The sequence below is a fragment of the Aquarana catesbeiana genome, linkage group LG08 (genome assembly GCF_042186555.1).
Source record: "Aquarana catesbeiana isolate 2022-GZ linkage group LG08, ASM4218655v1, whole genome shotgun sequence".
Lineage (NCBI taxonomy): Eukaryota > Metazoa > Chordata > Amphibia > Anura > Ranidae > Aquarana > Aquarana catesbeiana.
The window spans coordinates 73,568,065-73,584,058 of NC_133331.1; the positions used below are offsets into that span (position 1 = coordinate 73,568,065).

Genomic DNA, 15,994 nt, shown 5'->3' on the forward strand with positions numbered 1-15,994 from the left:
TAATAAGAGAAATAATGCGCTTCAATCATCCTGACCATATTAACCATGGTGCCGTGATGACTGAAGGGCCAACACCAGCCATTTCCCCTACAAATTGCCCGCAAAAATTTTGGCAGTGTCCCTCCCGAGATTAGACTCTGGATCCACCCCTGGTCTGGGGTCTGTGCTACATATAGGAACTGCTCTACCTGCCAAAAGGTTTTGTATTTTCTCCATCCACTCCACTGAGATTTCAACTATCTTTGCTGTATCGTGTACCTAGACAGTGAAAAGAGAAGCAGCGCACCGATTAACTCATTCCCTTTTTAAACTCTTCCCCTATCTGCAACACACCTGATTGGTTTCTTGTGCTGCTTCTCCCTCTCTATGTTTATGCTGTATAGTGGACTGCAAGAGGCTGATAGCAGGTAAACTTCAGATGCTTATACTGCTTGTACTTAAAACCATTAATTTAAAGTTGTATATTATATCTTTTACAGTATATCTGTTGGAGTTCAGCTTTAACATTTGCCTACTGGGCACTTTTACCCCCTTCCTGCCAAGGCCTTTTCATAGTTTGTTATAAAATTTAGCAAACAGGTAATTTTGCTCCTTCAATGATGTGCGCTGATAAGGCTGCACTGGTAGGCACTGATGGACACTGATGAGGTGGAACTCATGGGCACTGATAGGCTGCACTGATGGGCACCGATGAGGAGGCACTGATGAGGCTGCACTGATTGGTGGCACTAATGGGCACTGATTGGTGGCACTGATGGGCACTAATAGGCAGGAACTGAAGGGCACTGATAGATGGCACTAATAGGCGGCACTGATGAGCACTGATAGGCATCACTGATGGGCACTGATGGGCAGCACTGAAAGGTGACACTGATGAGGAGGCACTAATGGGCACTGATTGGCAGCACTGATAAGCACTAATTGACAGCACTGATGAACACTGATTGGAAGCACTGGTGGGCACTGATAATCAGTGTAGATGTCCCTTTCACACAAGCCGGTTACCAGCTCTCCTCTCCTCACACTGTCAGCGTGTGTAAGGGAATGACAATAACCGGCTTGTGTTTACATCGTGATCAGCTGTGATTGGATACAGTTGATCATGTGGTAAAGAGCCGCTGTGATTGGCTTTTTACCCCGATCTGTGATCAGCTGTATCCTAAGGACACAGCGATCACAGAACGCGCCACCCACATGCCGCAGCAGGCGCGATAATGGGAGGACATCTTATGACACCCTCCCAGAACTGGTAGGCCGCGCTGTAGCTGTCATTCTGCTATAGCACGGTTGGGAAGTGGTTAAAGTGGTTATAAACCTCAGACATGAAATATGAACAAACCATATCCTTATGTAGTGTGTGCTTATCTCAATTAAGAACACTAAGTGTCATTTCTGTCTGCTGCCCCATTCCTCTGCTATCAGCATGAATCACTTCTTACAAGTTTTTCTGACACCAAGAGAAAAATAGTGACAGGGGAGGGACCTCCAGCAGATTGACAGCCTCAGCTCTGTTCCTGTGTGCTGTGTGGAGAGGGGAGAGGGGGGGGTCCCTTCCCTCCAATCAGCACTCAGAGCTCTCCTCACTGATGTAACTTCAGCTCTCTGCCCCCTGCTTTTCAGAGCTGAAAGATCCTGTGTAAATTCTGCACGTTGAATGGCTGTAGGGTACAGATGGCTGTAGATAAACTGGTACAACTTATGTAGGAGAATTTTATTCATCTCTGTGTATCATCTGAGGCCAGTCACTTCACTGGGTATATGTGAGGGTTTACAACCACTTTAAGTTAGTTTTAAACTTTTTTTTAGAGCTTCTATAACCTCAGCATTCCTAAGACTATATATTAAGGGGTTTAACATAGGAATAATTATACTATAGAAGACTGAAGCCACCCGGTCTTGCTGGAGGGCATAGCTTGTAGATGGTCGAAAATACATAAAGAGACCAGTCCCATAGAAGATACTAACAACTGTCATATGAGAAGCACAAGTGTTAAAAGCCTTGTATCTACCATGGGCTGACCGGATCTTCATAATGGCCCGGACAATGTTGGTGTATGAGACAAGGATGAGTAGGAGGCAGCTCAGGGAGATTGCAGCACCACAAACCAGTAGTACAGCTAGGTTTATGGATAAATCAGAACAAGAGAGCTTGTAGAGTGGTGGAATGTCACAAAAGAAATGGTCAATAATGTTGGATCTGCAGAAGTTTAGATGGAACACAGAGGTTGTTTGCACAAGAGAGTTCACAAATCCTCCAGAATAGACAGCAATCAACATCCTGAGACACAAGATGCTGCTCATGAGAACTCTGTACAACAATGGGTTACAGATGGCCACATAGCGATCATAGGCCATGACTCCTAGAAGAAGACATTCACTGGATCCAAAACAAACAAAAACGTACATCTGTATGGCACAGCCAAGAAAAGAGATGGTCTTGGTTTCACTTAAAAAGTCCCTCAGCATTTTAGGAGTGACCGCTGAAGAATACGTGAGGTCCACAAAGGAAAGATGGCTCAGAAACCAGTACATTGGCTTGTGAAGATGTTTGTTGGTAATGCTTATAACAATAATGCCAAGATTACCCACCGTTGTTATCATGTAAATGTGCATAAATAGGATAAACAGTGAAATATTAAGTTTAGGGTTGTCGGTGAGCCCCGCAAAGATAAATTCCACCACAGAACTCTTGTTCATCGTCAACAAATTCAAATGATTGCTATCTGTTAAATCATAGGAAGAACATTGTAAATAACTACCAATGATCAGAGTACATAAAACACACATTGGCAGGCAGCTATGGCCACTTGCCATATATACTTAAATAGGACCTGTTTCAGGTTTTATGGCACGAGTGTGCCCCCGCCCGCTCGCTACAGAAAACAACACAGGGCTCTGAACAGAGGGATTGATCGCTTTGTTTCTTTTCCCTGCAAAGCAGGGGAAAGAAACTAATTGATTTGTAGTCAAAATCAGCACACATTACACATTGTTAGGCACACAATTAACCCCTTGATGTTAAGCCCTTAGATGTTAACCCCTTTCCAGCCATTAGTACAGTGACAGTGCATATTATAAGAACTGATCACTGTATTAGTGCCACTGGAGATGTCAGTGGCAGTTAGTCAGTTCCCACAGAGTGTCAGTTAGTGTCAGATTGTCTACCGTAAAATTACAGTCCCACTATAAGTCACTGATCACCACCATTACTGGTATAGAAAAAATAAATAAATAAAAATTCCAGTATATACTGCATACCGTAGTTTGCAGACCCAAACCAATTAATTTAGACTTATTGGGATTTTTTTTTACCAAAGACATTTTGGCCTTAATTTATGAAGACATTTTATTTTTTATTGCGTATGTTTTATAGCAAGAAGTAAAACATTTTGTTTTTTTTTTTATTTTTTTAATTTCAGTCTCTTTTCGTTTATATAATAAAAACTAAAACAGCCCAGTGATGATTAAACACAACCAAAACCCCCCTTATTTGTGCAAAAAAAATCATAAAATGTAATTTGTGTACAACGTTGCATGAATTGCGCAATTGCCAGTTGTAGTAATCTGCCGTTTTTTTTTTTTAAACCTACAAAGTTATAATGTGCTAGTTTACCTCAAAACAAAGCCCTCCAGCGGCGCACTGTCACCGCTGACAGGGCTTCTATCTTCGCCCGGTCTTCCTTCCAGGTTGGCGGGCTCTGGTCTTTTGATTGGATGAGCCGCAATGACATCACTCCCACGCTGTTCATGGCACAGGGCTCTGAAGGAACAGCACAGGTATGCCGTTCTTTCAGAGCATATGCACCAGTGATGTCACCAGCGGCTTCACAAGTAAGTATTAGACATGTGCACTGCCGAAAAATTCATTTATTTTAGTTTTATTCATTTTTTTGTTTTTCGGATCATTCGGTATGATAAAAATTTGTTAATTCGAATAAATTCGGAAAAATGTAAATTCGGTACGTTCCATCAGTATAGATACAGTATTGGTTATTTTGGTAATTCAGAAATTCAGAAAAAATTGAATTTGGTATGTTCCATTTGTATAGATACAGTATTTGTTATTTCAAAAATTTGTAAATTTGGATAAATTCTTATTCGTTACGTTCACTAACAGGCAGCCAAATTTGAAAGAACATTCCAATACCTATAGTTTAATCGTTTATAACTATTATTATAGTTTTTATTATTATTATTTATTATTAATAAATAATAATTTAAAAAAACTTTAATAATGGTTAATAATTCATTACGTTCACTATATAACTATTATATCCAATTCGCAATGTTGTGAACCCAGCCTGAGATGCAGAATATCCTAGTTAACTGTAGATTTTACTGCCTTCATTTTTACAGTATTGCAAAAAAAAAAAAATGTAAAGAAGCAAAAAAAAAAAATTATGGATCACAGCTATCTCTCACAAAAATGGAAGCTAAAAATTTGGAAGCAAGCACAGCAAAGAGCACACAGCATCGGACCTCTCCGACTTGTTGCTCAGCATTTGTTTTCCTTAAAAACTTGATATAGGATAATATTTACTTTTTAAATTACATTATATCTTCTTAAACAGCTACAGGAATAAACCTACTGTTATAAATCACAATCCGTCAGAAATTCTTGGCAGAAAGCCCTGTGTGCAGGCGGTGGATCATTTTAATATACTTATTTCCCTCTGGGGACCATGGGTTGTTATTCACGTTCGTTGTACAGTTGCTCCTGGTCTCTGAGGTTTTCTTGAGACTTAGCAAGCATTAATTAAATGATAGATTCAGTAATTACCAAAGATGCTGCAATAGCTCAGAGGAAAATCAGTAAATATATACTTTCATTAAACTAGGAAAGAAGAAGAGAATGGGCATTTAGCGATGACCTCCTGGTATATTCATTCTTATCAAACTGTACACAACTTATTTATATGTTAAAAAGAGATTTTTATCCCAAAAATTTAAAAAAGACATATTACATCAGGTGGACAATCACAGGCCCCCTGATAGAAATAAGCTGGGGATTCGGGCCCTCAGGAGACCCAGGCACTTTCCTGGACACCTGTAACCTCTTGGACTATATGCAGGGAAGCTCTGTGGGTTCCCTGCAGACCGTTCCTGTTGTTCTGTTCCTAATATACTACAGGCAGGCAGTTGATTCAGTTAGCTGCAGTATATTCAGTACTGTATCCTGTGCAGCTAGAACTCACTGCAGACCGTTTCTGTTGTTCTGTTCCTAATATACTACAGGCAGGCAGTTGATTCAGTTAGCTGCAGTATATTCAGTACTGTATCCTGTGCAGCTAGATCTCACTGCAGAACGTTCCTGTTGTTCTGTTCATAATATACTACAGGCAGGCAGTTGATTCAATTAGCTGCAGTATATTCAGTACTGTATCCTGTGCAGCTGGATCTCACTGCAGACCGTTCCTGTTGTTCTGTTCCTAAAATATACTACCGGCAGGCAGTTGATTCAGTTAGCTGCAGTATATTCAGTACTGTATCCTGTGTGGCTAGATCTCACTGCAGACTATTCCTGTTGTTTTCTTCCTAATATACTACAGGCAGACAGTTGATTCAGTTAGCTGCAGTATATTCAGTACTGTATCCTGTGCAGCTAGATCTCACTGCAGAACATTCCTGTTGTTCTGTTCCTAATATACTACAGGCAGGCAGTTGATTCAGTTAGCTGCAGTATATTCAGTACTGTATCCTGTGCAGCTAGATCTCACTGCAGACCATTCCTGTTGTTCTCTTCCTAATATACTACAGGCAGGCAGTTGATTCAGTTAGCTGAAGTATATTCAGTATATATATATATATATATATATATATATATATATATATATACATATATATATATATATATATATATATATATATACAGTTTAGCTAGATCTCACGGCAGACCGTTCCTGTTGTTCTGTTCTTAATTTACTACAGGAAGGCAGTTGGTTCAGTTAGCTGCAATATATTCAGTACTGTATCCTGTGCAGCTAGATCTCACTGCAGACTGTTCCTGTTGTTCTCTTCCTAATATACTACAAGCAGGCACTGTATTCAGTTAGCTGCAGTATATTCAGTACTGTATCCTGTGTAGCTAGATCTCACTGAAGACCGTTCCTGTTGTTCTGTTCCTAATATACTACAGGCAGGCAGTTGATTCAGTTAGCTGTAGTATATTCAGTACTGTATCCTGTGCAGCTAGATCTCACTGCAGAACGTTCCTGTTGTTCTGTTCCTAATATACTACATGCAGGCAGTTGATTCAGTTAGCTGCAGTATATTCAGTACTGTATCCTGTGCAGCTAGATCTCACTGCAGACCGTTTAATGTTGTTCTCTTCCTAATATACTACAGGCAGACAGTTGATTCAGTTAGCTGCAGTATATTCAGTACTGTATCCTGTGCAGCTAGATCTCACTGCAGACTATTCCTGTTGTTCTGTTCCTAATATACTACAGGCAGGCAGTTGATTCAGTTAGCTGCAGTATATTCAGTACTGTATCCTGTTCAGCTAGATCTCACTGCAGACCGTTCCTGTTGTTCTCTTCCTAGAATACTACAGGCAGGCAGTTGATTCAGTTAGCTGTAGTATATTCAGTATATCTATTTGCATCCCAGCTTTGTGCAGCTACATCTCACTGCAGGCCATTCCTGGTGTACCTATTCAAATACATTACAAATACATCAAATACAGTATGTCTGGAAGGCCAACAAGGAGAGGCAGACGCTCACAGGCCACTAAAAGAGGGCAAGCAGGCTCTGTGTCTACAGCCAACAGTGCTGGTCGTGGACACGGTACATCCTCAGCACGTGGCCGTGGGGCACGCTTGTCCTTTTTTTCGGCAGCTGGCCGTGTTGAGCCACAACATGCAGAAGAGTTGGTAGAGTGGATGACCAAGCCGTCCTCATCCTCCTTATCCTCTGTCACCCAGAGTACTTTGGCTGCCAATTCAGCTGCCAAAGTGGCCTATTCCATCGGCTCCAGGTCATCAGTTACTCCTTCCCTAGCCCCACCATCATGCACGGAGGAGTCCCCCAAACTGTTTAACCACAGTGTTGGATACATGCTGCAGGAGGATGCGCAGCATTTTGAAGGCAGTAACGTGAGCCCAGAGAGAGGGGGTGCCCAAGAAGGACAACAAACTGGCAGTCATGTTCCCCCAGCTGCAGCATACTGCCAGGTTTGCTCCAGTGACGAGGAGGGAGGGGATAATGAGGTCACTGACTCTACGTGGGTGCCTGATAGAAGAGAGGAGGAGGAGGCACATCACCAGGGGCCAGCTTAAGGGCAGCCAACCAACTGCATCACACCGCAGAGCTCCGCGTGTGCAGGGCGCTGCTGACTGCGCATTTTTCCAAAAGTTCTTTGGTGTGGGCCTTTTTTGAGACGTGTACAGCAGATCGCACCGTTGCGGTTTGCAACATATGTCTGAAGCGTATCAAGCATGGCCAAAACAGCAGCAGCTTGGGCACCACATGCTTGACCAGACATATGTCTAACTCCCATACAGTCCGTTGGCAAGCGTACTTAAAAGACCCACATCAAAGAACAAGGCGGACCTCTCCTTGCTCCTCATCAGCTGGGATCTCCAACCCCACTATACCTTCAGTTCTCTCAGGAACATGTATGCAAGCTCTGCGCACAGTCTTATGTCTGATTTTAAGTATAGGGGGCCTGTGATTGCCCACCTTGATGTTATATGTATTTTTTTAATTTTTGTGATAAAAATATTTTTTTAACATATAAACAAGTTGTATGCAGTTAGATAAGACTGGATACACCAGGTGGTCGTCTCTAAACTCCCATTCTCTTCTTTCCTAGTTTAATAGAAATACCGGGCTGATGATCTTTTTTTATTAGGCTGTTATAGCCCTTTTTGAATATGCCCTTCCCAACACGATATCATTTACATCACCAAATATATTTATATTTATGCAGCATGCTTTGGGTCTGGACGGACCTTTCCTCAGCCTGAACCATCATTGGTCATCAGCATCTAACCCACCGGACCTTGACAGCATGAGCTAGGACCCTCAAGCATATATCATGAGTAACATTATAGTGGCCACAAATTACAGTAGGTAGTATATAGGTGATCAGTGACTTATAATGAGACTGTGATAGTGTGGCAGGCAATCTGGCTCTGACTGGGAGACACTAACTGACACTGATGTTGCTAGTGACACTAATACAGTGATAATACCCTACACTGTACTAATGACATTGGCTGGGTGACAGGGTGATCAAGAGGGCTATTGAGGGGTTAACTGTGTGACTAACAAGTGTAATGCATGTAATGTGTGCTGCTTTTACTCAGGGCCGTCTTTAATATTGAATGGACCCTGGGCAAAAAATTTCTTGCCCCCCCCATGCAGTTTCACTCTCCATCTGCTTTGAGACATACAATAAATAGCATTTAGACTCAAAATCAATTTACTGAATTAGACCAGGCAACTGATATTTCAATTTTTCTTTTTTAATAAATATGCAAAAATATCAACAATTCTGAGTTTTTCTGTCAATATGGGGTGCTGTGTGTACATTAATGAGGAAAAAAAATGAACTTAAATGATTTTAGCAAATGGCTGTAATATAACAAAGAGTGAAAAATTTAAGGGGGTCTGAATACTTTCTGTCCCCACTGTATATGTGATGTGTTAGATTTTATTTGGAATATATCTCATTTCAGACAGGGAGATTCGCTCTCTCTTTTTTCTTTGTTACTTTCCTGAACCTTGATTGTGTCCTGAAGAAGCCTAACGGCAAAACGCATAGACGCACAAGGGCTCTTTGTACAAATTGTATCATTTTATATGGTTATTAATCTTTTTGAACACTGTGATTATACCTTGTACCTTTTTCAATAAACATTATTTTTGTTCCTTCTCTATTGTTTTTTTGCCTTAAAAGTCCGACCTTTGGTTACTTACTTTGTACCCCTTTTTTCCCCCTCTAATTTACGGATGTGGCATCGTGAGTGCTTTCCTTTCTCATTCTTTATGTAAACACAGGGTCTGCAGTAGGGGTGCGCATCTTCACTGGCCTCACGATTCGATTCGATTATGATTATCAGGTCCACGATTCACGATGCATCACGATTACTGCGCGCGGTTTTCATTCAAAAAAATTAAGTAGTCAGAAGAACTCCATTTTTTAAATTTTATCTGTTCTTAAAAAAAAAGACAACACTCCTTGCATGTAGCAAAGTGTAAACAGTGCAGACAACTTAAAGAGGAGCTCCAGACCCCCAAATGACTACAGGAGATGGTCAGAGACTGCAGACATGATACAGGAGATGGTCAGAGACTGCAGACATACTACAGGAGATGGTCAGAGATTGCAGACATAATACAGAAGATGGACAGAGAATGCAGACATGGTACAGGAGATGGTCAGAGACTGCAGACATGGTACAGGAGATGGTCAGAGACTGCAGACATGGTGCAGGAGATGGTCAGAGACTGCAGACATGATACAGGAGATGGTCAGAGACTGCAGACATGGTACAGGAGATGGTCAGAGACTGCAGACATGATACAGGAGATGGTCAGAGACTGCAGACATGGTACAGGAGATGGTCAGAGACTGCAGACATGATACATGAGATGGTCAGAGACTGCAGACATGGTACAGGAGATGGTCAAAGACTGCAGACATGGTACAGGAGATGGTCAGAGACTGCAGACATGGTACAGGAGATGGTCAGAGACTGCAGACATGGTACAGGAGATAGTCAGAGACTGCAGACATGATACATGAGATGGTCAGAGACTGCAGACATGGTACAGGAGATGGTCAGAGACTGCAGACCTGCTGGACATGGTAAGGGAGGTGCCAGACTGTCCTATCCAAGATGAATAATACCCTGCCGCCCTCACCACTAACCTGTCCCATATAACACTATTACCATAGCGCTCCCCTGCCCAGTGTCACCACGGACCAATTCTCATCCTTCTTCCCCCACCTCTACACAGTGAACATGCAAATAGGGCAATAAATCAAAAAATTGTGTGCAGAGCTTTGTGGTGATAATAAATGAACAAAAAAGTCTTACTTATTCAAAGTAATTCCAGTGCTGAGTGTTCTCTGCTGTGTTCAAATCATTCACCAGAAATCAGGAATGACACAGCAGAGAACACTCAGCACTGGAATTACTTTGAATAAGTAAGACTTTTTTGTGCATTTATTATCACCACAAAGCTCTGCACACAATTTTTTGTTTTATTGCCCTATCTGCATGTTCACTGTGTAGAGATGGGGGAAGAGCAGAGGTGTCCTCCATGCGGCCCCCTTACCTGGCTTGATATGCTGCAGCTCCACTCTCTTCCTCGTCTCCGTCACACCTGCTTGACATGCCGCGGCTCCACTCTCCTCCTCGGAGCTCCGTGCTCCACAAGCCGACCGCCGCCACTCTTAGCAGCAGCAGCTCCAGCCACCGGCGCTCCATGTCCCACAACATGCAGGGCAGCAGGGGGATGACGTAAGTCAGAGGCAGCAAGAAGGAAAAGCCGGCGCGGCTTACTTCTGCGGCTCTTCGGTGGCTTTCGGCTCCCTTCGGTCGCGGAGGCGGGGCATAACGCGGCGCGAGGATGACGTCATCCTCAATCGATGCCTTAAAGCTATAGCATCGATGCCGCATCGTGGACGGTCGGATGCCGATGCATCGATTCGGCGATTAATTTCAACAGCCCTTGTCTGCAGGTGAGTCATCTGCACACAACAATAAGGCAGAGCTGGGCAGCATTAGTAACAGAACTTCACACTGAGATGTCAGGACACAGCACTGGACTAAAACCTCAAGGGACGAGAGAATTTAAACTGGGATAGTTGGCAAGTATGGGGCAGCTGCTTTGGGCCCCACAATAATGACAGGGCCCAGGGCAGCTGCCCCTTTTGCCCTGTCTTAAAGACGGCCCTGCTTTTACTAACAGATCTGGCTGCTTTTTCTCTCTGCATTTAGAGTAGAGTTCAGGGAGAGAAAACAGCCAGATTGGGGTCTGTGTACAGAGTTCTGTGTGTTTGTAAACACAAGACTCTGTTCTTTGATTGGCCCCACCTAATCATCTGGTATACAGGCAAAATCATTGACTGTAACCTGCTAACTGGCTTGTGCTGTAGCCAATAACAGCACAGATCGGCAGGGTGCGTGCATGCCCAAGACCCAGAAGCAAGCCCATGATGTACAGGCATGTAACAGTGCCTGTCTGTGTCGCCGGCATGCAGTAAAAATATTACGGGCGATTGACAAGCGGTTAAACATAATAAAAAAGCGACTTATGTTGCAATATCTTTTAATCCAAAGGTCTTCCTTGGATTCAATTTTTTTGCCACAAGATGACCTCAGTCTGGTGGCCAGCATCATTCAACTTACTTCCACTGAGCCCAGACTGTCCTGGACCTTCCATATTGTTGAAATCCATCCACTTGACTGACCGGCAGCTGACTCAGCCTCTCAGCATGCTGCTGAGAGCCTGAGCCAGTTGCTCCTGCCTCCTCTACAGTCCGGCTCTCCAGTGAGCGCTGAAGGGCAGAGCAGAGGACCAGTGGCTGACAGTCACCAGCTCTCTGCTCACTGAAGACTGAGAACAGAGTGATCAGTGGTTTTTGCAGCGAGAAACAGATGCAGCATTGGACCGATGCTGCATCCACCTAGGTGAGCATAAATGTTTTTTTTTTGTTTTTTTTTCAGAATCCCAAACTTCTCTTTTAGGCTTAACGTACATGGAATGTTTTTACAACCTCTCCCGAACGATTTAACTTGACAGATAAAAACCCAAGTTTAAAACAAGCGTTTTGCCGCGTTTACATGCCGCGTTTAGCGGCGTTTTGCTGCGTTTGCGTTTAGAAGTGTTTGAAAAAAATATATAGATATTTTTTCAAAATAGCCAAAAATGAAAAACGCCTGTAAACGAAACGCGGCTAGACGTTGGCACCGCGTTTAGCCACATTTAGCGGGGTTTAGCATCTGAAACTTCGGAAACTTCGGCGTCTGAACTCATTTTTTTGCCTTCAAAGAAAAGCCTCTAAACGCAACTGCCTAAAAACAACATTAAACAAACCTGTGTACATGTACACATAAGATAACATTGGATGAGTTCAGGGGCAGCTGAAAAAAGCAGCCAACTGCCTCTGAACGTCAGTTTACCAGCAGCAGTGTACATGAGGCCATAATGTTGATGTTGAGGGGGTTACATTTTTTCACCTTGTGTTACACTTGAAAGTGGTTGTAAACCTCAGACATGAAATACGAGCAAAGCATATATCTCTATAGTGTGCACTTGTCTCAATTAAGAACACTAAGTGTAATTTCTGTCTGCTGCTCCCTTCCTCTACTATCAGCATGAGTCACTTCTGACAAGTTTTCCTATCGCCTAGAGAAAAATGCAGATTGACAGCCTCAGCTTTGTTCTTGTAAGCTGTGTTAAAGAGTTTATGTCTCTTCCCTCCAATCAGCTCTCAGAGCTCTTCTCACTGAGCTCTGCAGAGTGTAGTTACAGCTCCACGCCCCATTTTTTTCTAAGCTCTCAGACAAGTTTTATAAATGCTGTACTTTAAACAGATGTAGAGAAGAGTAGACTGCATATAAACAGGTACAACTTATGTAGGAGGATTTGTTTCATCTCTGTGTATAACCTGAGGCCAGTCACTTCACTAGGCATGTGTAATGCTGCTGATGTTCTGCAGCCTCTTTACAACCTATCCCTGTCTACATGTATCACAGTAATAACAGTCCCCATGTGTTTTTTTCACAGGACATATTTCCTATATGGCACTGACTGCTATTGTTTTTTCACAGGCCTTCATTTCAAAGTGGACCTTCCAAGAAAATGGAAGCTCTGCTCTATTGAATGCCACCTAGTCAAGTCAAAAGGCCTGTAAATCTGATTTTAAAATAAAGCCTTTGCTCAAAAAAAGAAAAAAATGCATGCCGTGGCCCAGGCTTCTGATGAGGTCCTCTGACGGAGGAATGAGTGATGTCTCCATGCCTCACTGCTGACCCCTGGAATAGTTGGATACGCTTTCATAAGAATACGCCCCTTGCAATGGGCTGGAGTGCATGCACTTGGGATTTTGTGTGCCCAGCTATCCCAGGAGGTACAATGATATCCCCCTGCACCTCCCAATGTGGAAGTCAGGGCCAAAGCAATTATAAAAGAAAAAAGCTTTTTTTTTTAAAATCACCTTTACAGGACTTTGGAGGGGGGGTTGTTCAATAGAGAAGGCCTTCCATTTTCATGCATGGTCCACTTTAAATGTTGACAACAAGTGACATGGTGATTTACAGGCAGGAGACTCTGGTAGACAGGGGCAGAATATTGTCACTCCATATCACAAAGTGCCTAAACAAAGATCTTTATATCAATGTCACCAGTTGCGATTTTCATGAAAACTGGCGATTAAAATAAAAATAGGCTTTCCAAAAGATATTTTCATGTAAAAGCTTAGATGAGATGTTAGTGGTTGGATTTACATCTACAGTACTTTAATAAACTATGAGTTCTTTGAATTGTAGTTCCCTACCTGTGTGCACAGATTTGTTCTTCCAAATATCCTTTATGGACCAATTTATGTCCTTAACAAAATGATTAATAGCTAGTTCTTCAATTGTCAACACCTTTGCAAGTTTATTTCTGTTATTTGGGGCCTTTTTTATGTAGTGTAGACACCTGACTGGTCCTGCTTTCTGTCCCAGGTACTATTCCCGATTGGGTGTACAGCAGCCAAGCACACAACAGTTTTTATAATAACCAGGCAGAAGTTTGGGATACTTCAGAACTAGTGTAACTTGAACTGAGGACACTCTTTCTAGTAGAACTTAGTTCTTCAATGTAGACCTCTAATAAAAGAGGATGCAGACATACAGCTTCTGGGGGATCCCATACTGGAAACAGCCCTGAGCCAGCACACTCTGGAACAGTCTCTTGCAAAAGAAGAGCAGCAACAGTCTCTCCTTCCAGTATCAGCCAGACTCTCTACCATGAGCCTCCCGGGCCAGATCCTCAGCAGGCTTTACTCCAGACTTTAGGACTCTGCTCCCTAGCTCTCCCTGAGCTGGCACCGCCTTTAACCACTTGCAGGCTCCATTGGATGGCCCAGGAGGGCAGACAGCTCTTCCAGGCTGAGTCTCTCTCTACCAGGCAAAGGATCCTTCTCTTCTAGGCCACAGACTATTTAAGCACACCTTAGCCCTTTGCTGGTCAATCTCCTGACCACGGATTGGCTAAAGTAACATAAATATTCAGGCTGCCCATTTGGTTTCTCCATGCCCATGTTCCAGAACCACCCAGAGAGTTCTGGAATGCAGAGAAAAGCAATCAAACTTGCAACCTGTGAAACCCAGAACAGCCAGAAGTAATCAACCTGCTCTTTTGGCTACAGAGAAGCCAAGACTAAATTTGACTAAACCTACTAGCACCTAATTAGGAGGGGTTATTACAGTGCAGCCGGTAGTTGTTGCTAACAATCCTTTCTAGAGCTGCCTTTTTTCTCAGCTCCTCACTGCATCCTTTGGGGAAAAAAACTGCAAAAACACTGCACAGCCTAAAGCAAGGTGCACTGCAACTCGTGGCCATATCTCCATGCACCCACAAAGTGTATAAAATAAATGTATTGATTAGTTTTATTACAAGTCAGCTTCTCAGTCCAGATGAAGGAGGAGGGCAGCATCGGTCTTGTTGGGGTATGAAGGGATCAGAGGAAATAGATGTAATGGGAATGAAGAAGGAGGAGGAGATGAAGAGTGAAGAGGAGATGAAGGAGGAGAAGATGGTTTAAGAGGCAAAGAAGATGGAGGAGTAAGAGGGCACTTGCTACCTAAAGTACATCCTCTAAATGAAGCACCTCTACTTCTCCTTTTACGCCATAAATTAATTTTGGGGTCCTGATTTGAGAAAGGGTGGACAGACAATACCATAGGATTCTATGCTTAACTTTTCTCTTCTGCCTGTCTATGCATCAAGTGATTTGTCCCATGGTTCCCGCCAGGGTGGATTTGATTTAAATCAAGTTGATTTAAATCAAGATTTAAATCATGATTTAAATCACTAGTAAAAAGGCTTGATTTAAATTAACTCGATTTAAATCATAATTTTTAAAGAGCAACTGTCAGCTCTGTCCTGCAGCGGCTCCTCCTCTGACCCGTTGTTGACTCACCAACAGTCTCATTCACTTTAATGGGACGGCTGGTGATGCGGCACTGACACAACAAGGTGAGGGATGTGGCGGCAGCAGGTGAGTGGATGCCCACTAACAATGACAATGAAATGACAGGTGCTCTTTAAATGTAAGGACTTATTCTTGCTGGTAGTTACAATCTTTAATATTTGCAAACAAAATGAAGGTTTCCTATTTAGAATAATAAGCCGTCAGGTTAGTAACAGCGATATCAGAACCGATTCAATTATACAGTTTGTATTGTACATAGATTTGCAAAACAATGGGATAAAGGAATATTCCTGAACTTTGGTTAATGTGACATTGTGTGAATGCATCAATGCAGTGCATGTTATCTCAGCTTGCAGAGCTTGGATTCATTGAATGAGTTTACCAAAAAATTTAAATATTGCAGAATATACAGCCTCATGCTACATAACTAAGCTCCATTTCATGCTGAATAAACTAAATTATTAATGTATCTTAAATAGAAAACTATCTTTAGATGGATTTTTACTCCAAAAGCATTTTATTAAAATAATTTTGATAGCAATCAAAAAAATCGATTAACATCCAAAAAAACTGATTAAAATGAAGAAAAATCTGATTTTTGTTTATTCTGTTAAAAAAATCATTGATTTATATCTACCCTGGTTCCTGCAAATGCGTTGCGTTTTTAGATGCCTGGGGTGCCATTAAGAATGAATCTCTACAGAGCAGCACATTCTGACTGCGGGTGGTTGCGGGTGTGGGAACAGCCGCAATTCCTGCACCCGTAACCACCCACAAAAGTGTGAACCTAGCCTTAAGCAGTAGCAAGCAAGAGGTCAGGTCCTGAAACAATACATA

The 15,994-nt window shown here is 42.5% G+C and overlaps 1 protein-coding gene across 1 annotated transcript; it reads right to left on the reverse strand.

Moving 5' to 3' along the window:
* Nucleotides 1–1,779: 1,779 nt before the first annotated feature.
* LOC141105265 (olfactory receptor 5A1-like) lies at nucleotides 1,780–2,700 on the reverse strand. The gene has a single exon (XM_073595148.1). It carries the CDS (start codon nucleotides 2,695–2,697, stop codon nucleotides 1,780–1,782), a length of 918 nt encoding a protein of 305 aa, XP_073451249.1. The 5' UTR covers nucleotides 2,698–2,700.
* Between the last annotated feature and the right edge of the window lie 13,294 nt (nucleotides 2,701–15,994).

Bases quoted from the DNA above. Each gene is read 5' to 3' on its own strand.
- LOC141105265 (XM_073595148.1), bottom strand. From the start codon at position 2,697: ATGAACAAGAGTTCTGTGGTGGAATTTATCTTTGCGGGGCTCACCGAC.